Raw genomic sequence first — 21,939 nt, 5'->3', positions numbered from 1 at the left:
ATTCTCAATAAACAACCAAACTGAGACTACAATTTGTTCCAGTCATTTATTTTGTATCATGGTATTTCAGAGCAGTGAATACAGATGGTTTCCTCTTCTAGGCTTCAATACACTCAACTATTGTGCCTAGACTACAGTGGTCTGTTTATAGAAGCTGTATTTCATGAGTAAGTTGTACCTGATCACAGCACAAAAGTCCTTTACGGCTAGATCTAATGACAGAGATAGGGGCCTAGTGGGTTCGAAGTCTGAATTTTAGGTGCTTAGGCCCTGTAATGGACTTGGCACCCACTGAGGTGCCTGGACTCCTGCTACAGGGGACGGAGAGACTTAGGCAGCTCTGAAGGGTGACACAGGAACCTGTCTATCGAGCTCTTCCTACAGGTCACAGGAAATTCTGCTGCACAGGTGAGAGCTTCTGAAAAGCCATCTCTCTCTGGGGTCCAGACACAGCCAGCTTGTGAGTGAGTCTGGAATGCTGTGTTGAAAGCAAGTGCCTACAACTGCTTGTTCAGTAAGCAGCACCTAAATCGGTTCTTGGATCTAGCCCAGGGCTTTGTGACAGGCCTCTGGGTACCAGCGGGTTGAAGTACGCTGGGTTCGTTACATATTGCTTAAAGGTGTTCAACTATACATAAATTTATAAATTTTATATCAACAGTCAGATCTTTCAAATGAATATTGCTTTTTAAAAAAAATCCTATTCCTGTAGCAATCCCTGAAATAATGTTTCTGTAACATCTTTGTCATGCAAATAGCAGCGTGTAGGCAATTCAAATATAAAGTAACCAAAAGTCTGTCCAGTGGGAAAGTGAGGCACTTAGGCAAAGTGACTTGTAGTCACTCATGATCTATGCAAGACCTAGGAACAATCCCCAGACCCGATTCCCATTCTTGAGCTTGAACCACTGGACAGGCAAATGTTGTCTGGAACTACTGCATGATGGCAGCAATACTTCTGCTGTGTCAAGATGGGCTTGTTTAATGTGTCACGCTTAAACTCACTCACTCTTCTAAGCTCATTTCCTGTACCTCTTGCTCCAAAAGCCAGAATAACTTGGTTCCAGTTCTCCATTTTGAGAGCAAGGATGGATTAGAGTAAGGTAAGCATTCTAAAAACATCAAGTTGACTTTTCACAGACACAGGTGCGATGCAAAGACAATGTAGATGATGTTTTGGTACAGAAAATAAAGTCTGTTAACCAGGCCATCTGTTGGTACTGCATTATACTTTTTGGTGTGCCGGATGGTGTGTTCTAGGAGCGATCTGGCTTTCCTGGAAGTCTAAAGAAGGCTTCAAAAAACACACACGAGCTCTGCAGGTGAGTCTGTGCTCCGGCACCTGCTGGAGCTGTATTGTGTTACTGAGGTGGTGGGGGAATTCCTTCTGAAGTCATCTTAAACTTTTCTCTCTCCCTTTCTTCTTTCTCAAACCCTGAACAACAGATGGATCTGCCCTTGGGGTACCGGGCGCAGCACTTCCGCATTTCCTGAAGCATGGTTTCACACTTAGACTCCATGTAGTTGTTCACTGGAAAATAAGAAGGAGACACTAAGTCTGCAGAGGGGAACAGGTTTTGTCCCCAGAGGGGACACATCTAGCCCAGCCCTTCAGTGGGTTTCTCTGAAAAGCAAGAGCTGCTTACAAGCATTTCATCACTTTCTCTGCTCTATAAAAATCTCTCTTTAGTTTCAGCTATCTAAAGCCATGCAAATGCAGCCTTGCATCTGGGAGCATCTTCAGTCCCCCAGTTTTGTAGCTATCGCATCTCACTACAGTAAGAATGAGGTTTCACTTATTGCTGCCATTCAATCCTTACTTTCTTTAGCCTGTGTGCTTTTAAGCTGGATCTTGTCATCCATGGTCTTCGACCCAGCTGCCATATGACTGTAAGGTTTACAGGTAAGAGCATCCAAAGAGGACTTGGTATAAACAGGGACATGTGCACCCTTCAGCACTGCGGGGTTTGTAAAAGGAAGGAGTGAGGAGCGTGACTGCCAACCTCCTACCGGTGGCCTATTGTGGGCAGGCTGTAGCTTTGCAGCATAACCAAAGCAGGCAGCACGCTAGCAGGAATGCTTAGCCAGACGCCAGCAGCTGAATCCAACTGCACAGAGCCAGTGACACAACTACCTTCCACACAAAGGTCCCACCTCTAGCTCAGGAGGTCCCTTAGCCACACAACTGTTCCTTGACCTCCTCTCACTTTCCTTCCTAGGCTTCTCCTCTTGGACACTGCCAGAGCTCGGACACAGGGCTAAATAAACTCCTCGTCTGACCTGGAATGACTGGGCTCACGTCTTTGTGCACAGCACAGCTACGCCCACCTCTGTACTTTCTCCATATTGCCTTTGTTTCAGACTTGGAGAGATTTCACTGCGCTGGCAGGTTCAGGCACTGCAGGACACAGGTGATTTGTCCAGCATCCTTTCTGCCCTAGCACTTTGCTGGCTGCCATTGTTGGCTGAGGTGGCAAAGCCCACAGTGCTTTGCAAGGCTGGCCACCAGGCTCTCAGAGAGAAGCCCTGCGGGTATGTGAGCAGACTGAGTCTGTGGCTTGAATTAATAATTACCTGCCTGTCTGCATAGAAGCGCAGGGCATGCAGAGCTACCCACTCTGCCTTGGATGAGCTGCACAACTACAATAAAGCTGCACTCACCCCCCTCACCTGCCCTTGATTTTTAAAAGACTAAAAGAAGCCACAGCAACCCAATGTGAGACAAACACAGCACCCGCTGGAGAGCCCAGAAAGCAGCAGTGAACACTTTCCAGTTAACAAGCTAGCCAGCCTGCTCTGATCGCTGGGCTATGAATTCCCTAACTGTGTTGGTGAGTGACCTGTAACACAAGCACAGAAGCCACCCCTGAGAAAAAGGTTATGGTGATGTTACTGCTTTGTGCAAGCTGGCAGCCTAGGAGGCATGGCAGGCCCTTGGAGAGGAGAGCTAATCTCTCTCTGCCATAACCTGCCGGTGATGAGTGCTCCAAGGCTCTCCTAACTGTTCCTCTGCCTGTGCAGGTTTGTTTCTAAAACTACAGCTATGTACAGGCACACCCTGCTATCTGTCAGGGATGCATTCCTGAAAAGCACAATGGTTAGTCATACAATGGATAAGCAAAACACAAAATAAATTTACAGTGGGCATTCAGTCTCACAGAGGAAGCAGGCAAGATCTTTTGGAACAATGACCCACTCCAAAACCAGCCTTTGAAAAGCCAGCACCTCCCAAAGGTCCTGCTTCCGCCCTCCATCCTCCACACTGTGTATACTGTCTCTGCGTATTTGTCAGTTAAGGCTCTGTATACATTCTCTATCACATTAATTCTTACAGGGGAAAATTGCTTTGCTGTCAACTCAGCTGCTTCATCTGTGCAACTCAGACAACTCCACAGCACGATAAAACATAAACAGCACTCCAAAATGATAGCTAAAGAAGTGGTGGACAGTGGAGAGTGCATGTAGCAGAGTCAAAGAGCTTCTTTGCTAACACTTAACCACTCAGATCAAATCTGTACACAAACCTAGACAGGTAAAACACCTGGAATAATCTCCATGAATGTTATAAAAAGAACATTGTCACAGATGGGACCAAAACAGGGTCAAACACTAGCTTTTAAGTGCAGTTACTATGGGCGGAGAAGGCTCCAAACCACAAAGAGAGTAAAAGGTAGTATCTAGACAAATGTTGGGGACGTGTAGAGGGGGTTATTTGAGCTCTTGCTTTGAGCTGAGCACAGCTTCCAAAAAACAATCCTGGGAAAGACAGACATCTACCAATAACTGACTATTGCTTTTCCCTACTTTTTCCCACATGCTTTTCTTCCTATGCTCCTCCCCAGCCACCGGGGTTGTTGTGTTATCTGCACAGATTGCAATCACTGTTTGCTGCAGCCTGCAAAGCCATCCCGCTACTTCCCCAGCAGGACCCCCTCCTCCCTCCCTGCTGTATTTTAGCTAACCTGCTTGTAGTCTGCAAATAAATTAAAAGCAGAAATGAGTTGCTGTGGAACTGGTCTGGCTAATTTTAGCTGTGGCATCGCTAGCCTCCTGCCTCGTTGTCCTTGGGCTGACACCATGAGTTATTCTCATGTGAAGCTCAGAGCATGCTGGCTAAGGGCTCCACCAGGTGAGTTAGGAAGAACTCTTTCCCATATGGCTGAGTTGCCTTGACACAGATGAATGTTTTCTCTTATTCATTCCATAAGGCAAATCCGTTTCCAAGAAGCAACCAAATTTTTTAAAAAATACTGTCCTCTGCAAGTAACAAGCCGGCTCTCCCCAACTCAGGCTCCCAAAACACATTATCACATAGTCTCCCTCACCCCTACAAATATTTAGCTAAGCTAATACAAAACAGCTGTTAAAGGTCTCCGGAGGGAGACCATCTCATACCTTAAAGCCAGATCACATATACCTAACCCGTTCCTGACAGACATCTGTCTGACCTGCTCTTAAAATACCCCTGGAGCTAGAAGCTCTGCAGTCTTCTCATACAATCCACCCACTACCTCACTACCCACTCTGTGAGAGAGCTTATTATAATGTCTAGCTCTCCCCGCCTACAACTGAGTCCCAAGACTACACACGGGATCTCACTACCAGCATGGAGTATACTCAAATAAGCCCATTACTGTTACAAACGCTCTGTTTTGTACTAATGGTGTCTCGTTATTTACAATCAAGCACAAAGGAATTCTATTAAAACCAGACATTATAATTTTGTTTGCTTTGCAACCAGGTGATGCTAATGTGCTTGCTTTCTTCCTTCTCAAGGTGAAAGGAGAACAGGGTTAAGTTAAAAAAATTAACTTTATCACAAAAAATCAAGACACCAAAAAGACAAAATGACACTTGGTACCTTGCAAGCATTTCTGTATTTCACAGGCTTGTTTCTGGCAGGGATCCTTCTGGGACATGTTCAGAGAACTAAAATGATAGGAAAATGTTACTGTAGAAACAACGTGCTTTTCAGAGGGCAGAGGGGCAAGACACTGTCTTAAAGCCAAGGCTTTAAAGAGCTCCTAATTTCCCTCTCTGTCACAGACAGTTCAGAAAACATCTATTGCTGCTTGCAGATGCCTGCCAACACATACAAGAATTCCGTTTGTCTGGCTAAAGGATGATAATGTCGACAATGAATACGGGAAGTTTTATGTTGCTAGGCTTGAAGGCCTTTTTCTTTTCTCTGGTCAAAATGTGTCCTTTTCCACTTGGATGCACAAAGATTCCAGCAAAGATTCAAATTAACATGGCTGACTAATTTTTAACAGTTCTTATACTAAAACACATATTTATGTAAAAGCCCTCTGTGTGAGCTCTACACAACCAAGGATTTGGTGTTAGTCATACAACTGCAGCTGGAGGAGGCATTTAAAAAAACAACAAAACAAAACAACTTAGTTGTGTATGTCCCATAAAGACAACAAGGAGAGCTTTTTTTTTTGTTCCAGAAGAAAGTCTCTTGGAAATCCCCCCCCCCCCCAAAAAAAAACAGACTGGAGGACAGCTCATCTTGTTCAAATCCCTAGAAAGCAGGATTTCAGACACTCAATTTGACTTTCTTCAGCTGTGACACCTGTAACTGTGATCTTCCGTGAGAGATCAAAAGACGAGCAAAAACGGGTGGTACTAGTAGTTGGATGGGAGACCTCTATAGGAAAGCACCGCTGTTACTGAAAGCGGTGGTGGGACGTCAGCTCCCTCTGAGCCACAGTTCAGCTCCTGCCCCTGCCCAGAGCTAGGGAGGTGCTGCCTTTCAAATTTCTGATAATTCACCGGCCCACAGCACTTTTCAGTATCGCTAGGGCATTATTTCCAGCATCCTGGCCAAACTCCACTTGGGGCAATTACATTCTGCCTACCTAGAACTCCCCCTGATGTTTCACTTGGACACAATACTCCTCTTCACTGCCTGTCCTAAACTCTTGTGTGATGTTGCTGTGTGTTGTTTAACTGCTTCCACCTCAGAGGTGGCTGCATTTCAGTGGAGAGAGAATCATTTATTGTACAAAATATACAACGACATCTTCCTAGAGCCACTGCTCCTGAAAGACAAAAATTCATATTAAAGAATGACTGGGAATAAACAGAGCACAGTACAAAGCAGGGGTAATGTCTACACATACCAGATTAATCACCAGGCACGAGTTTAAGCAGCAGTTCTTCAACACCACCAAGCTGTAAGCGACAAGGAAAAGTTCAATACGTCTACAGTTACTGTGGCTGAGCTAATGGACTTCAACAAAATAACAGTCCTTTGCCGTCCCTCAAGGGTCTCAAATGACTTCACAAACAGGCATGACTATGGTCTATTGTTGCCACCATCCTTACCATGAGATGGTGCTCTATCTCCCAAACGCGAGAGTTACTATCCCTGTACTGCTCACCCTGGGACAGCTGCCACATATGAGGCAGCCGGGATGGGGGGAGCTGGCTGGGTCGCAGCGCCTCACCCAGGGGAACCTGAACTCTTTGGATCCGAGCCCTCAGCATACCTTCCTCCTGGGGGAAAGTAACAAAAAGAGCAGGCAGTTACTGGCAATGCAGTAGAGGCACCTGCAATAGCAAAGCTACAATCACTGGGAAGCTCAAAGGACACTTGCCTCTTCCGCAGCCACAAGCCACGTTTTGCGGTGCTCATCGCAGTAAACACCTACGCGTCGCACCCACAGTCGGACAGGAGGAGCGCCAGCGTGCCCTCCTTCTGCCATTCCCTCAGTCACTTCAGGATGCTCCCGTTAGGTGGACGGCATCAACCCGCAGGATGCACACATGGTCTCTTTAGCTCTGAATACATTCACGGAGAAAGCTCTCGACCTGAAAGGCACCTCTGGGTGGCGTCTGACTTATTGTATGAGATGCTATGTGCTGAAATGTCCCTAAAAGTCAGCTTGGGAAACTAAGGTGGTGCCTAAGTGAATAGAAATTTCATGACAAGCCGTACACTGGGACATGCGTGCTGTATGGCATTTGTAAGGCATTCTGGGGCAAAAGGTGCTATTGGTACAAAGTTAAACCCTGTGAATATTGGCTTTGCTTATTCCACTAACAGTCCTATTAACAGTCTTTGTGTAAAATAGGGGAAAAAAAAAAGAAAAAGAAAAAAGCGGTTTACACAGGAGTTCCGTGGCTAATGATGGTCTAAATCCCAAAAGCAAAACTTGTGACAAGAGGTGAAATTAACTTAACAAGAACGAAGATCACTCTGGAGACAAAGCATGAAACTCCGTATGCACGACTCTCATATTTGGAACTTGCAGAACTCTCATTGTGAAGGGTCCTTCGTCTGATCTCTCAAGAGGATGGCAGCATTGTCCATTCATATACAAGCTTCTCGTGATTAGCTCTCGTGACTTTGCGTAGTTCGGCTTTTAGATGGTTACAGAGAGCCACCAATACCAGCAGGGGCAAAGGAATTTTGGACATTGAGGTGGTTCTTCCTACCGGAATTTTTGTTTAACAGCAAGTTTATCTGTATACCAGTTAGATCAAGCTGAGCCATTAGCAAATGAAGGTCAGGGGAAATGACTCTCTCTTTGAACCCTAGAAGAGGTAATCAAAATGGTACAGACAGTCTTCATTCTTTATCTAGGTTTAAAGTAGAACAGAATTAAGCTGTAATACATATAACATCCTCCTGCTATGAAGCAGATGCAATATTCCTATCCCAGTGAAACACAGTGGTCTTCTGAAAACTTGTAAAGTTATAAGGCATATTTCAGACAGGAGCAAGAAAATCTGGGTACAAAATAAAGTAGGGAAAGTCAGGGAGAGAAAAAAATTATTATACATTGGGGTATACATATATAACAGGAAATACACTTCCATGTTGCCTTCTATATCTAACATCAGTGCTTCTCTACCTTTTTGAATCAAAGGATCACTTAGCCTTTTTGAAAACAAAACACCAACCACGGATCAGCCTGAACAGCACTATCACAGTATTTTAATTTCTAACAAAGAAAACTTTGAATGTTTTTTTATTATTTCTTTTTCTGCCATTCTGTTTGTTTCCTTGCTTGATGTGTGGGAATGTGTATGTGCATTATAAAAAGCACCACTGTTCTGAAGACCATCCTGTGATGCGGTACAGCCATTCCAAGCAATGCCCCAGCAGCTGGATCACTGGCATTTAGAGGAATGTGACAGCAAACTGACAAGCCTCACAAGGCGTTCAAGAATAAGCTATGAGAGTTAAAGGGACATTTCTGTAAGCCCTTTTCATTCTGCTTTACCCTAAGTCACTTTACAAATTTAAGCCCATGTGTGGAAATCACTTTGCCCAACAGTGAAATGCAGCAATCGCCAGTGCTAATTTTCAGTCAGCTGAATGTAATCACCCAGGTTGGAATTCGGCCAGGATACTCTCCTACTCTGCAGTAAACTGCCAAAAGCTCCATCATGACCAAAAATGCTCAAGAACTTGCTTTTATTCCATTCAAAGCGGAATTTCTACAGCCTATCATCCCCAGAACCAGAAGACTCAAGACTGACTTCAGTATGGGAAAAATATTACTCAGTAAGTGAACACTATTTCCTACAGCAAGTAAACTCTCTTGGAAGGTCTCCTATCCAAATACTAACCCGGTTCAGTCTTGCTGAACTACAGGTCGGAGGACTAAAGCACAACATGTATGTTTGTTTATTGTGTATGAACATGGTAGTAATGATAGGTACAGGACCGACAGAACAAGGTCTCATGCAGAGGACACTGTGCAGAATAGGCAGCAGTTCACATGTGTTTTCACCCTTTGCCCCACTAATTTGTCCTAAACTTCCTCCGAACTCCATAGGTCTGAGTTCAGTTGCCAAAGTTCAATGGCCCAGTCTGGCCTCTCTTTTCAACAGTCTCTAAGACTGTTATGAAGGTGCCCAGTTAGTGCCACAAATAAAATCTTGAAGTCAGGCAAAACCGTCAATTGGGTTTCAAGTAAGACAGGTCTGTCTTTAGTACTCAAACATACAAAAGAAACAAAGAGATTTGAAAAAGCATGCGCTTAGACATTTGCACCTGAAACTTTAAGAAGGGAAAAACATACACAATTCCTATTTTTGCAGATTTTATCAGAAAGCAATAAAAAAGCCTGAAGGAAGACATGGGTGAAAGGAGAAGTAAGCTTACTTATATTTAAAACAAGTTGTAAAACCTGTTTCTTATATTGCTTGCTTCATAATCTATTAAAAAAACACCACATCCAACAAAAAAACAATCAATCAGCTTAAATTTGCAGGATTGCAGCATCATCCTTTGACACAGATTTTAATGTTCCCATCAATATAATTGCAGAAGTCTGAGCTGTTTAAGGTATTGATTTGGGGAGATTTAAAGCCCAATCCCCACAGACAGGAACAAGACTTGCAGGTATTCTGTCCATGTCAGCATCAGGCCTTGGAAGTTTAATGCTGTTCTGGGACCTGGGTGGATTTCTGAGCTATACAATATATGAATAAATGTGAAAACGGCCAGGAGGAGGACTGCATCTTGTGGTGAAGACAATTTATTTGCTTTTAAATTGGGTACATTAAAATATTTTACGAAAACAGTGAAAGAAATTGCTCCAGCTGCCGCTTGGACCATCCCCAGAGCTGGAGCTCAGCATGCTGAAAAAATTCCACCCTTTATTACATTCTATTTTAAAAGGGGACTGGGTCAGATTGTTAGAAGAGTTCAGCTGCCATTTAGGCGCCAAGGAAAAAAAGCAATGCTGAGGCTTAGTGAATTGGGCACGATGTTGTGCTAACACAGCCACACAGCTTCTGACCAAGGCTGGCTGACCAGTTTGGCCTTCCGGTGGAGACTGTGCAGCTGCCTGCACACCTCTGTGCACGCAGCCTTTGGGGAGCTAAAAGGGAGCTGAGCGTTCCTGAAAAACCCAGCCTGCGTCTTGCAACAAGTCAGGGATCAGATGAGCTGTCTGCTGATGTAAGAACATGTTGACTCACTCTAAAGCTTCTTCTTGGGGGTTTGGACTCTACTCTGCCTGGAGCACTCGCCACGAGCAAGCACCTCCAGGACTCCACTCTCCGCTCCACCCGACCTACTGAGGGGTAGCAGATGCTCACCGACCAGCCGGGGCTGTCCAGCAGTTTGGGGAGGGAAGGTCTAGCTTTGGTAGGATCTAAAGAAACAGGAAGACAAAAAGAGATGGACATAGTGTGTGGGGGAGCCCCGGAGAAGGAAGGGGAGGACAAGGAAAGGGGTGCGGCAGCCGGGCCTAGTGAAGGGCAGGCCGAGGAGGGCGTGTGGGGGTGATGGCGACAAGGGGAGCAGGGAGGGCAGGATGGGGAGGGGATGTGGGACCGGTGCGGACGGCGGGCCGGCCGTGGCGGGGAGGAGGCGGGAAGGGCCGGGGAGGCTCGGCCGCCGCGGCGGGAAGAGGGCGCAGCACGTCTCCATAGCAACCGCCTCCCACCCGGGCCGGGCCTGCGGGGCTCGGCGGCCGCCCCTCGGCATCAGACGGCACCAGGCGGAGCGGGAGGCGCCGGGCCAGGCCCCTCGGGCCGCCCGCCCGTGACCTACCTGCAGCCCCGCGCCAGGTGACAGCCAGCGCCGTGTGCACCGAGCAAAGCCTTCCCCCGCCCTCCCCTCTGACCCCGCAGCCTCCCCTCGGCTGCTCGCAGGCCCCAGAGGCCGGCGCGCAGCGGAGCGCCGCCCCGAGCCGGGTCGGGTCGCGCCGCCCCGTCCCGTCCCCCTCCGCTCCACCGCCCGCACCGCACCGCACCGCCCTGTCCCGCCCCGCCCCGGGCAGCGGCTGCAGCACGGAACCCCGGGGCCGCCGTTCGCGTGGGCGACACGGCGCTTCCGCCGCGCGGCACCCCTCGCCTCTCCGGAAGCCAGACTGCACCTTGGCCGCGCCGATTGGCTGGAAGGGCCAGCGAGCCCCGCTGGGATTGGCCCTGCTGCCGAGTGCGGGAGGGAGAAGAGAGGCTTGTCCCCGCCTACTTCCGGGGTGGTGAGGGAAGACGGGCGGGTGGCGGCAAGATGGCGGTGCAGGCGGTGCATCTGGAGGCCGACGCTTTCCTGGTGTGCCTCAACCACGCGCTGAGCACCGAGAAGGAGGAGGTCATGGGGCTCTGCATCGGCGAGGTACTGGGGCCGGACAGGGCTGCCCTGGGGAGAGACGGGCGGCTCGCGGGGGACACAGCGGGAGGAGATGCTGCCCGGGCGGGGCTCATGGCCTGCGCTGGTGCGAGCCGTGGGATAGCCGTCTGCGGACTCTTACCTTCCTAGCGGGGCTCGGTCACTGCGGCAGGGAGCGTTGTACAGGCCTGTGTGGGGGCGATTCCCCGGCAGAGCCGTGCCGCTCCGCCTCCGGCCTCCGCTCTCCGCTCCTGGCTAGCGCCGACTCATAGTTCCAGCTGCTGTGAAAGCCAAAGCTTAGAGTCAGGAAAGCTTCCCATCTGCACGCTTGACTGTACTCTCATGCTTACCTTTTCCCTACTGAAGGTACAGGAGCCGGCCTTTTCTTTGAGGGTGGCTATTTCTTTAGCAGAGGAATGATCGATTTTTCCTTCTGTGTCATTAGGTTGATACCAGCCGAATTGTTCATATCCATTCTGTGATCATCCTGCGCCGCTCTGATAAGAGAAAAGATCGTGTGGAAATTTCGCCAGAGCAGCTTTCAGCTGCTTCTACTGAAGCAGAGATATCCTTTAGTAGAGGCAGCAGCAAACTCGCCAGTGGAGTGGTTTACCTCAGACGTCTTTTTATGTGCTGTGTTTTAGACTTGTTCTAGTTGGCTTGAAGTTGTCTGCTGTTTCCCTTTTACAACTGTTCGGTTTGGAGGGCTGTGCTGGCAGTTGCCATTCTCTGGAATCTTTGTTGGTTCCAGTGTTTGCAGTGGAATTGTGTTATAACTGTTTTTTATAATTTCTTCGTTATTTGGTCACAAGTAAAACTGAAGTATGTTTTTGGGGGAGGGCAGCAGTTCCGCAGGGAGACTTAGTAGAAGATGAAAGGTTGACAAATCTCTATTTCCAAGTGTGGCGCACTGGAGAGCATTTCCCCTACATACACTCAAGGATGCTGTTTTGGACAGCTTGCTGCCATGTCACTTACTGCCACGTGCAAACAAAATCCAATTTGCTTCTGCAGCAGTGGCATCCTGCTAGTGCTGGGGAAGAGGCTTCCATCAGCTTCCTGCTGCGTATCTTGTCATCCCTCTGAAGGAATCTGGAATTCTGTTGACTGATGAGAAACTCTTTTAAAACTCTGCTGGTTTTCCTTGTACAAAAACTGACTTCCATTTGGTCTATTGGTTTCAAAAGCACCTTGACTCACACACAGGTTGGCTGAAATGACAGGACGTCCCATGAGAGTTGTGGGCTGGTATCACTCTCATCCTCATATTACTGTCTGGCCATCGCATGTCGGTAAGAGCACTCTTGTTTTAGGTTCTATATGAAAACTCACAGCTGGCTAATTGTATTACTCAATTTACTGGATTTCCAGAGCTGCACATCCCAACTATCAAGGTTTGGTTTCTCAGACGTCCTCTGGTAGGACAAGATTGTCTGGGTGGGCTTCAGTATAGTCCCATTCCTGCCTGTATGCCCCTGGTGCTCAAACTGCACGTGACTCAGTAGTCACAGATCAGCTACTACTAGTACTACTGTTCTTCCAGGCAGGAAAACTAGAGCTAGGGTGTGGGGAATAGCCAAAAAAAAAAAAACAAGCTATGGGAATCATAGACCTGCTATGATGATTTTTGACAACTGTGAGTGTTAATGCAAAACCAAAAACTTTTTTGAAAGAATTGCATGAGTATCTTATACGTGTTGGACATTATGGCTATATAGTGATCTGTGGCACCAGGCTGATGCTAAGATCATTTCTTGTTTTGTTAACTCATCTTGTATTTTTAAAGATTTGCTATTTAATTACATTTTAAATTGGATCAATTTTTTTTTAACTTAGTCACCTGAGTAAGTACTTTAAAATAAAGCTTTTGACATTTGTTACCAAATTCCAAGTCACCCTTCAGAAGGTGGCAAATCTTTTTCCGCTCCTTCAGGTGACCGGTGCAGTTCTCATTCTCTTACTTCTTTGTCTGCAGATGTCCGCACACAAGCTATGTATCAGATGATGGACCAAGGTTTTGTAGGGCTTATCTTTTCCTGCTTCATTGAGGACAAAAACACAAAGGTAGGCAACTTAAAAATGGCAATAAACCCTCCAAGAACTCATGAGAAACATCAGCCCCAGGGCAAAGCTGAAATCCTTGGATGCAGCCTGCAAGAAGCACTGAGCTCTGCTTGGAGCACAATCAAAGCACATCTAGAATGGTGATGTTTGGATCATAATCGCAATGAGAGAATAATGAGTTATTAATTACTCTGTGCTGATCCACAGCCTGGCTTTCCAGCCGGCAGATCTGGGCTGGTACTAGGGTTCTGGGACTGCATCAGATGGCTGCAGTATGCGTGTGCACTGAAATGTGTGAGTGCCCTTCGACTGTTCAGTCCAGCAGATACAGCTTATTGCACCTCTGTGCCTCTAGCCTCTTTAGGAGATGTTGCTATAGTGTGAGATAAGCTGACAGTGTGAGATAACCTGACAGTGCTGCGTTGTGTCTAGGTTTTCAAGGAAGCTACTGTTTAAGATTTTTTTCATAGTTAATGGGTCTGTCAGTATCTGCTTGTAAACAGTTCCAGCATACCAATCAAAGCGAAAAGCATTGTACCTTTGCAACCTGTTAAAATGCTATTTGAAAGCATATTCTGCTTCCTAAAGGAATGTGTGGTTTTAGATGATTTTTTGCTCTTGGAATCTGACCTTCTGCTGTCTCTCTTAGACAGGCAGGATTCTCTATACCTGTTTCCAATCTATTCAGGCCCAGAAGAGCTCAGAGTGAGTACAGCAGAAGAATATTATGTCAGCATCAGGTTGTATTTTGTCTTGTCTCTCCTTTCTGGGTTGTCTCAAATAAGTGGCTTCTGGGTTCATCATGAGGAGCAAATATTGTATAGAGATGGCTGAACGAGGTCTCCTTACTTCTGCTAATGCAGGCTGCTTGAGGAGAATCTAAAGATTAGAACTGATTAATCTAGCCTAGATAATTTAGTAGCTTAAGATTTGGTGTAGGACACTGTAGTCTGGTTTTGAATTTGTGCTGTAATCTGTTGTGTAGAAGGCCCACCCTTTGGTTTCAACTCTAGAGGTCGAGGCTTCAAGGTTGCATGGTGTAGAGTCACCAACTGCACACGCTATGCATCATATTGTCAGTACTGGCCATCTAGTTGCTTTAGCATTTTATCATTAAAATTTAAGATAAGCACGTGGCTATAAAAGGCTTCCATTTGCCTATCAACTCAGGCATGTGTTCCCAAAAGTAAACCTGCAGCAATGCCATGTGTTGGACAGACTGTTGCAGGTTTGTAGAAGTCCTTTTTTTTCCTCTGCTGCTTTGAAGTTAATTGTATCTGATATCCTTTTAGATATGAAAGGATTGAAATTCCTATTCATGTTGTCCCCCATGAAACCATTGGGAAAGTGTGTCTGGAATCAGCTGTAGAGCTGCCCAAGATCCTTTGCCAAGAAGAGCAAGATGCCTACAGGAGAATTCACAGGTAACAACACTGGGGCTGCACCCCTCTCCAAGACTGTCTTTGCTAACATGTTCTACTGTTGCTGTACTTAAAGTATCATAACCTTAGCACGGGTATAGAAAATAAGAAGCATTAGCAGCTCATGTGCCTTTGTAGGAGAACTGATTGAATACCTTCACATTAAGGAGTTCAAGTTCTCTCAGCCTTGCACACAAGAGCTAAGCGTAACTGCTCCTTTGCTGCAACAGAAAAAGAGCTAGAGCGTGTGGTGGCACTTCAGTGATGTGCCTGTGTGTGACAGTAATTAGTGTTTAACCAGGGTAAGAGTGCTGAGAAGAAGTCTGAAAAATGAGATTAAATATCAGGTTTTTTTCTGTTCTGCCTCTGGTGCTCAACATTGATATTTCTGTGCTGTAAGCTCTTTGTTATCCTTGTGAATGTACAGGGCTTCAACAAGTGAAGAGGTTTAGATGTGCCTGCAGTGTCAGTGACTTGTAGGTAGCTGGTTCTATAGCCTGGGTTTGCCTAATATGCAATTCACTGCTGTCTTGTCACTCACTTGCATTCTGTTCATTCTCTTAGCCTCACCCATCTAGACTCTGTAACCAAGATTCATAATGGCTCAGGTAAGGATTCTTTTTCGGCATGCGAGAATCCAGGATGCTGTTCCCAGAGTCAAAACAGTAGAGTCTTGAGCAGGAGTTGGTTTGGCTCTAACTTTGGGGAACGGTAGACCACAGCTGTGTAACAGTCCTCCCTTTGCCATAAAAGGCACTTGTAAGTAACTATAAAAGCATGTCTTTTTCTTTGCCATACAGTTCACTTCCAATCACAAACACTGTGTAACCCAGAGAATTCCCTGAGACTGGTACCTGGTTACATAAAGTCTAGTGGAGGAACAGAATTGTAACTAAATGTTTTAAAGGAAAACATCAAGGGCTGTAAAATAACCCAATCCTGGGGTTTATGAATCCTGTTGTATTGTTTGACCTTTGTACAATTGGTTAAAATTACAATAGACTTTGGGTTGTTTTTTTTGGGTTGGTTGGATTTTTTTTTTTTTTTGCTGTTATAACAGCAAGGGGATTTTGGATTTGGTGAATCTTAAAGTAGTGTCTGGCTGAGCTATACGCATGCTTGCATCTCCTGGCACTTCCTGTATATTATGTGCATATGACATCTTTGCTTTTGCCAGTGACATAGGGTGAATCCTAATCCTGCTTCTGTTCCCAGATAAATACCCCATTGTCCATTCTCACCTGTTCAATAAATGAGGCATTCTTTGCTTCTGAATTTAAAAATTAATTAGCATCAATGATGACTTATATGCAGATTTCCAGATTTCTGTTGTAGATCTGTCATCCCTCCCCTGGGTGTCTAAAGGTCAGATTAAAATAGCTTGTTTCCCTGTTTAGCAAGCTGCTGATTCTGACTTTCCTGTGGGGATGTCTGGTTGCCTTGGACAGTATGTTGGAGGGTTTCCTTGGCTGTCTCTAATGCTCCTGGCTTTGGGGTTGTTGTAGCACACTGGGTGTCTTGTGTGTTTGCACTGGCATGATATGTTCTTGCTCTTTCCAGTGTTCACAAAGAACCTCTGCAGCCAGATGTCTGCCATCAGTGGGCCGCTCCTTCAGTGGCTGGAGGACAGACTAGAGCAGAACAAACAGCGGGTGCAGGAGCTGCAGCAGGAGAAAGAGCAGCTCCTGGAGGAACTAGCTGCTTTAGAGTGAAGGAGGAAATGCAGACCCTTCAGAAAAGAGACATGGAAAAAACTCTACAAGACCTACTCCTGCCTGAAGGGTGGCCCTACATTGCCTTCCAGTGAAGATACTAGCTGTGCCTCTTCTCTTGCCCCATGCAGCAAAGAGCACTTCCAAAGGATAAGGGCTTTATCCGCCCCAGCTTGATGGAAAGCAGTGGTATCTCTCCAGGTGCTGCATGATGCAGTGCAATTCTACCTCAGTGGTGGGGTTGGGCAGCACCTGAAGAGACTTCAGTTCTGGAGGGCACAGGCCTAGGGAACATGTTGTTTCTCCCTCCCCTATATTGTGACAGAAGTCTTACTGCTTTACATGTATTCCAGGAGCCTAGAACAGGAGGGTTAGAGGGGAAAAATGTGTCCCTGCAGTCATATCTGATGCTGCCAACTTCTGCCTTCTTTTAGTAGCTTCAGTTGACTGTGATCTTATATCTAGTAATGTTCTGGATTACTGGTTATCCACCCAGGCAGGTAAGAGGTGGGAGGGATGCTTGGGAAGAGACCTGGCGGAACTTTGACATAGGATCTGTGTTCAGCATACTTCAAACCAAATAAAGAATTCCAAAACCAGAGCTGTTTGGAATAGAAATGAAATGGATGCTATGAAGTGCCAGTGCCTGCATTTTTTGGACACAGTCTGTATTCTTTTACTTCATGTAATGCTATTGCATGTCCAGCACTGAGGATCTCTACAAAATGAACTGTTTCTGCTGGCTCGGTGGGAGGAGTGTGATTCCTTCCCAGCGGGAAAAAGGTTAAGACGCTGAGAAGAGAACTGATAGATATGCAAGCCTGTCATTCTTACATGCTGAACTTAATTGCAGAAATTTCATTAGACTGAAATGAAACAAAATAGCTGTTGTTGAACTAATCCTTTACATGTTCTTGCTGTTGCATTTCAGAGTATCCCCCATAAGGTACATCATCATCTGCGTTCTGTAATGTGAAGTCTGTCTCATGTGAGTGAAGGAACCAACAGCACAGTTAAAACTTGTTTCAACTCCTTGGTTCTAATCTAAATCCTTACACGCTCAAGTAGATGAAAATGAGCTGCCCGCATTACTGCAATGGAGGTTGTGACATTCCTGACAACTCATTAGCTTGACTGTTGTTTTGGGAGGATGAAAGTAACATAGCTGAGAAAGAGGTACTCCCTTTCCAGTGAATAGCCAATATTGATTAGCAACTGTAAATTGCTGTCAGACCTGGAAGCCTTTTAGCCAGCTTGTTTTTGTCAGACTTCACTGACATGTGAAGTTGTAAAAGTTGTTTTTCAATGTTTCTGCGTTGATATTAGCGAAAGTCCAAACAGTAGAACTTTGAAGTAAAATTTGAAGTAAAATGCTCACTGCTTTTCTTTTTCCTTAAAAGTGCTGTGAATGGTATTTTTCTGTAATTAGTTTTTGAAGGGTCAGTGTCTTTGTTCTGTTGTTTTTGTTACTGTTTTCTAGTTCAAGTGCTCCTTACCTTGATCTTTGCTGAGGAAGGTGGGTGGGTGCCTCACTGCCCCCAGGTTTGATGAGAGCTCCTTGGAGATCACCCAGCAGCTCTGGGCCTCATGGCCCTCCAGTGCAATCTCACAGGGCATCCTGCCAAGTACATCCCAGATAAAGCCGAAAGGAGCTCTTCTGCAGTCCAGGCCTGCAATTCCGTTATTTGTTTTGTTTTGCTTCTCCCAAGATCCCAACCAGGATCTCTGGATTGTCATTCCTCTCTAGGGAGGCTAGGGGCCATTCCCACTTGAGGTTACAGACAGCCTACAGTAGATAGAAGCTAGTTTTGTTATAAGGGGCCTCAAACAAGAATGCACCCAAAGACATAATTTACAACTGTGAATGGTACATCCTGGAGGAGTGTAGATAAACCAGCAGACACCAATTGACCCCAAGATAAGGAACTTGAGAACTTTTACAAACAGAGAGATAAGCAAAGACAAGACCATATATGGAAAAGAAGACTCAGAGTTCATGGAAAGGACGCTAAAAGAAACCTCTTCAGCAACTACAAGGGGCCCACAGAGACCACCAAAGACCCCCATGGAGGTCCCTCAGAGACCCAAGCCGCATGCGTAATAACTATGTAAATATGACAATTAGTTCCTGGAAATAGAATGAATTATGTATAACTCTTCAGGGAAATCGATGTGTATATATATGATGTAGGATGATATAAGCTTTAACTGATGCAACATGCTGCATGCACGTTAGGTGGAACGATCCCCTGTGCATTCAGCGCTGTAATAAAGAGAATGCCTGCTTCTTAATCCCAATGCAGCATTAAGAGGTTTATTCTCAATTTCGGTGGCAGTTTGGTTTTGAGCATAATCAGTCCCTATCCACTCCCCAAGCAACAAGTTTTGCCCTTTCAGACTCCCAATACTTGATGGGAGCTGTATGTGGTCTGAGCTCCAGGACAAAGCTGAAATCCTGCGTTTGCCCATGGATGCAGCCTGCAAGAAGGGCATTGCTCTGATTGGAGCACAGTCAAAGCATGGCTAGAATGGTGATTTTTGTATTGTAATCCCAATGACAGAAGAATGAGTTATTAATTACTCTGTGCTGATCCACAGCCTGGCTCTCCAGCCGGCAGAGCTGGGTTCTGGACTTCATCAGATGGCCGCAGTATGTGTGTGCACTGAAATGTGTGAGTGCCCTTCAGCTGTTCAGTCCAGCAGATACAGCTTATTGCACCTCTGTACCTCTGGCCTCTTTGTGTTGGGCTGACTGACCAGTGCAGGGCAGTCCCTGGCCTCCTGCCTCATAGGGCACACTACCCCCGCCACCACCCATACCCTGCTCAATAAATGTTCCTTGACTGGAGACTTTACCTGTGCGCTATTTGGCATCTGTCTCTCTTCAGTGGTGATCAGGCAGATCCTTGTTTAGCAGAGCAGGACAAGCCACAGCTTGACACACTGAAAAACAAGGGAGAAGGAGCCATGTCCCATCAGTAAACCCAGGTGGGAGCAGAGCTTTCCTTCACAGGAAGAAAAAGGGGCAAAATCCTCCTCCCAGAGCTTGGCCAAACAGAAATTGTCCTACAAAAGCCCAGCAGGGAAGCTCTAATGTAAATAATACACCTGTCTCATTTACATTCCCTGAGGAAGAGTGTTGAACTTAAAACCAAAATACCCTTCCCTCACCACCAAAACCTGAACACAAGAGGCTGCAAAAGGTTTTTACAGTTGGAATTGGCTTGAAGAGGAGAGCAATACTGCAGTAAGAAGTTTTTCTAAAAGAATTTCAAATCAATTTCAATCCAAAGGACATGGACCTACAAGACTCAAATAGAGCAAACCATTCTTCTAAACAAAAAGCAGGTGGGGAGGTAGCATCAAGTCCTTGGCAAGAGCAGAGCCTATTCCATGGCTCGCCCCTTCCAGTCACAACCCTCATGAGCTCCCCAGTCTGCTGCATGGCGGAAGGCAATGGTTCAGGTGCAAGCAGGGCTTTTCGGAAAGGACTGTCCTGGCCTTCAAGAAGGCACCGCAACCTGGCAGAGCCAATGCAAGCCCTGAGTCCAGAACGAGACACACTGTAAAAGCGAGGCACTGCTCGAAACAAACATGAATAAAGTTGCTTTCAGTGCTATTGCAGCCCTCCTGGCACCCAAGACCAAGGGGTTAATTGAGCCTCACATGACTCGGAGTCTGTGTCAGCACATACAGTGGGACCTCCCTAGGGGCAGCTTGCCCTACACAATAATGTCATCAATACACTGCAGGCGTTCAGGAGTTTCGCCTTGTTCCAGTGCAGTCTGTAGTGATCCATGTCAAATAGTAGGGTTGTGTTTCCACCCCTGGGGCAGTCCTGGATACCCCTCCATGTGAAAGCAAACTCTGGCCTGAGCTCTGCTGCCAAAGGGATCAAGAAAAACACGTACCTCTTGGTTGCCTTTGACTCCAGTTCATATTGGAGTTCTAGCATGTCCGGTATGGCAGCACTCAGTGGTGGCATGGCTTCGTTCAGGCCACGATAGTCCAATGTTAGCCTCCACCCTCCGCAAGATTTTTGCACCGGCCATATGGGACTATTAAAGGGTGATGAGTCTTACTGAACACTCCTTGACTCTCCAATCACCAAACCAGCTTATGGATGGGAACCAGGAAGTCTCAATTGGTGCAATATTGTTGCCAGTGCACTGTCACGGTAGCAGTTGGCACCTGCTCTTCTTTAACCTGCAGCAACCCCACCACAGATGGATCCTCTGAGAGACCAGGCAAGCTAGACAACTGCTTAATCTTCTCCATACTCAAGGCAGCTATACGAAAAGCCCAGTGGTACCTTTCTGGGTCCTTGAAGAACCCTCTCCTGAGGTAGTCTATGCCAAAGATACATTGAGCCTCTGGACCAGTCACAATAGGATGCTTTTGCCACTCATTCCCAGTTAGGCTTACTTCAGCCTCCAACACAGACAGCTGTTGGGATCTTCCTGTCGTTCCAGAACTACAGATGGATTCTGCCCCTTTGTAATCTGATGGTATTAGAGTACCCTGTGCACCAGTGTCCGCTAGAGCTTTATACTGCCGTGGGGCTGATGTGCCAGGCCATTGAATCCACACAGTCCAATAAACTTGGTTGTCCCTTTCCTCTGTCTGGCCGAAGGCAGGGCCCCTCTATTCCTGGTCAGAGTATTCATTACTTGATTTTTTTAACTGCAAACCAGAAGTCCCTTCATCAGGGTCAAAAGTAAGATCAGCCCTTCTACTCTGCCCCACAGGCACTGGAGCAGTAATTTGCCTGGATGAATGCCTTTTGGCTGTTGTTTTTTCTTGCAGTTCTTGTATGCGAGCTTCTAGTCTCCAGGTAGGCTCACCATCCCACTTCCTCATGTCCCTTCCCTGGTCACGCAGGGGTGGCATGTGGTGTGTGCCACTGGTACCCTCTCCCTTGAACAGAAAAAAGCTGACTTAATAGCTGAGACTTTGGTCGGTATGGGTGAGGAAGACCTATCCTTTAATTGCTGGGACAGTTGTTGGGACAGCTTCTCCACAGCTGAGACACAGGTCTGTAGGGAGGAGGCAAGATTCTCTTTGAATTCTGAGTTGTCTGGCCAATCCATCCACAGTTGATGCCTCTGTGTCCGTCCAACTCATTATTGTGTTGGCATATGACGTCAGTGCACTTTGTACAAACTTTCGCCACATGGACCATGTGCACTGGATTTCATTCGGGTCTTTGGATACCTGGTTGTCGTACAGGTTGCTATAGATCACCTCCACCATGGCTAATTCCCTCAGATACTAGATACCTCCCTCAGTGGTGGTCCACTTGCTTCGGGAATTTGCAAGATCTTCCTTGAAGGGATACCTGTCCCTCATACTCGAGAGGACTCGCCTCCAAAGTCGCCTCCAAAGACCGAGGACTCCTGCCCCTTTGCCAGTCCTTTTGTCAATGGCCTTATCCATAGCTGCTGGGCTTCCTTACCCTCTAATTCCTGACTACTGGCCCCAATATCCCAGCATCGGAGTAACCAGCTGATAATTTGCTCGCCTGGTTGACCACCAAAATATTTTCGCATATATCGCAGCTCACTTAGGGATAGGGATTGGATGGTTTCTGCCTCATTTATGATTTCAGTCCTTTCCCCCTCCTGTTCTTGTGACTGCTCTGCTGCAGAACAGGCAGCCT

At 46.4% G+C, this 21,939-nt stretch overlaps 3 protein-coding genes across 4 annotated transcripts; 1 reads left to right on the top strand and 2 right to left on the bottom strand.

Annotated features, from left to right (window-relative positions):
* Positions 1–32: 32 nt before the first annotated feature.
* Positions 33–4,929, bottom strand: CMC4 (C-X9-C motif containing 4). Its single transcript, XM_075162196.1, has 2 exons — positions 4,862–4,929; positions 33–1,531 (listed from the first exon to the last, which is right to left on the bottom strand). The coding sequence occupies exons 1-2, from the start codon at positions 4,917–4,919 to the stop codon at positions 1,362–1,364; spliced, it is 228 nt and encodes a 75-aa protein (XP_075018297.1). The 5' UTR covers positions 4,920–4,929; the 3' UTR covers positions 33–1,361.
* On the bottom strand, positions 33–6,825 carry MTCP1 (mature T cell proliferation 1). 2 transcript variants are annotated; one of them, XR_012675560.1, is made up of 5 exons: positions 6,606–6,825; positions 6,334–6,504; positions 6,129–6,180; positions 4,862–4,929; positions 33–1,531 (listed from the first exon to the last, which is right to left on the bottom strand). XR_012675560.1 is itself a non-coding variant. In XM_075162195.1 (4 exons), exons 1-3 carry the CDS (start codon positions 6,711–6,713, stop codon positions 6,133–6,135), a joined length of 327 nt encoding a protein of 108 aa, XP_075018296.1. In that variant the 5' UTR covers positions 6,714–6,825; the 3' UTR covers positions 5,865–6,047; positions 6,129–6,132. The 2 variants fall into 2 exon arrangements, 1 of the variants encoding a protein (XP_075018296.1); XM_075162195.1 differs by lacking the exons at positions 33–1,531; positions 4,862–4,929 and adding an exon at positions 5,865–6,047.
* A 4,116-nt stretch (positions 6,826–10,941) lies between these two features.
* BRCC3 (BRCA1/BRCA2-containing complex subunit 3) lies at positions 10,942–18,572 on the top strand. The gene is made up of 8 exons (XM_075162193.1): positions 10,942–11,089; positions 11,529–11,649; positions 12,289–12,375; positions 13,059–13,147; positions 13,797–13,852; positions 14,440–14,571; positions 15,133–15,176; positions 16,129–18,572. Exons 1-8 carry the CDS (start codon positions 10,985–10,987, stop codon positions 16,278–16,280), a joined length of 786 nt encoding a protein of 261 aa, XP_075018294.1. The 5' UTR covers positions 10,942–10,984; the 3' UTR covers positions 16,281–18,572.
* The last annotated feature ends 3,367 nt before the right edge of the window (positions 18,573–21,939 follow it).

The sequence above is a fragment of the Calonectris borealis genome, chromosome 13, assembly GCF_964195595.1.
Source record: "Calonectris borealis chromosome 13, bCalBor7.hap1.2, whole genome shotgun sequence".
Taxonomy (NCBI): Eukaryota; Metazoa; Chordata; class Aves; order Procellariiformes; family Procellariidae; genus Calonectris; species Calonectris borealis.
This window is presented reverse-complemented; position numbering and strand designations above follow the sequence as displayed.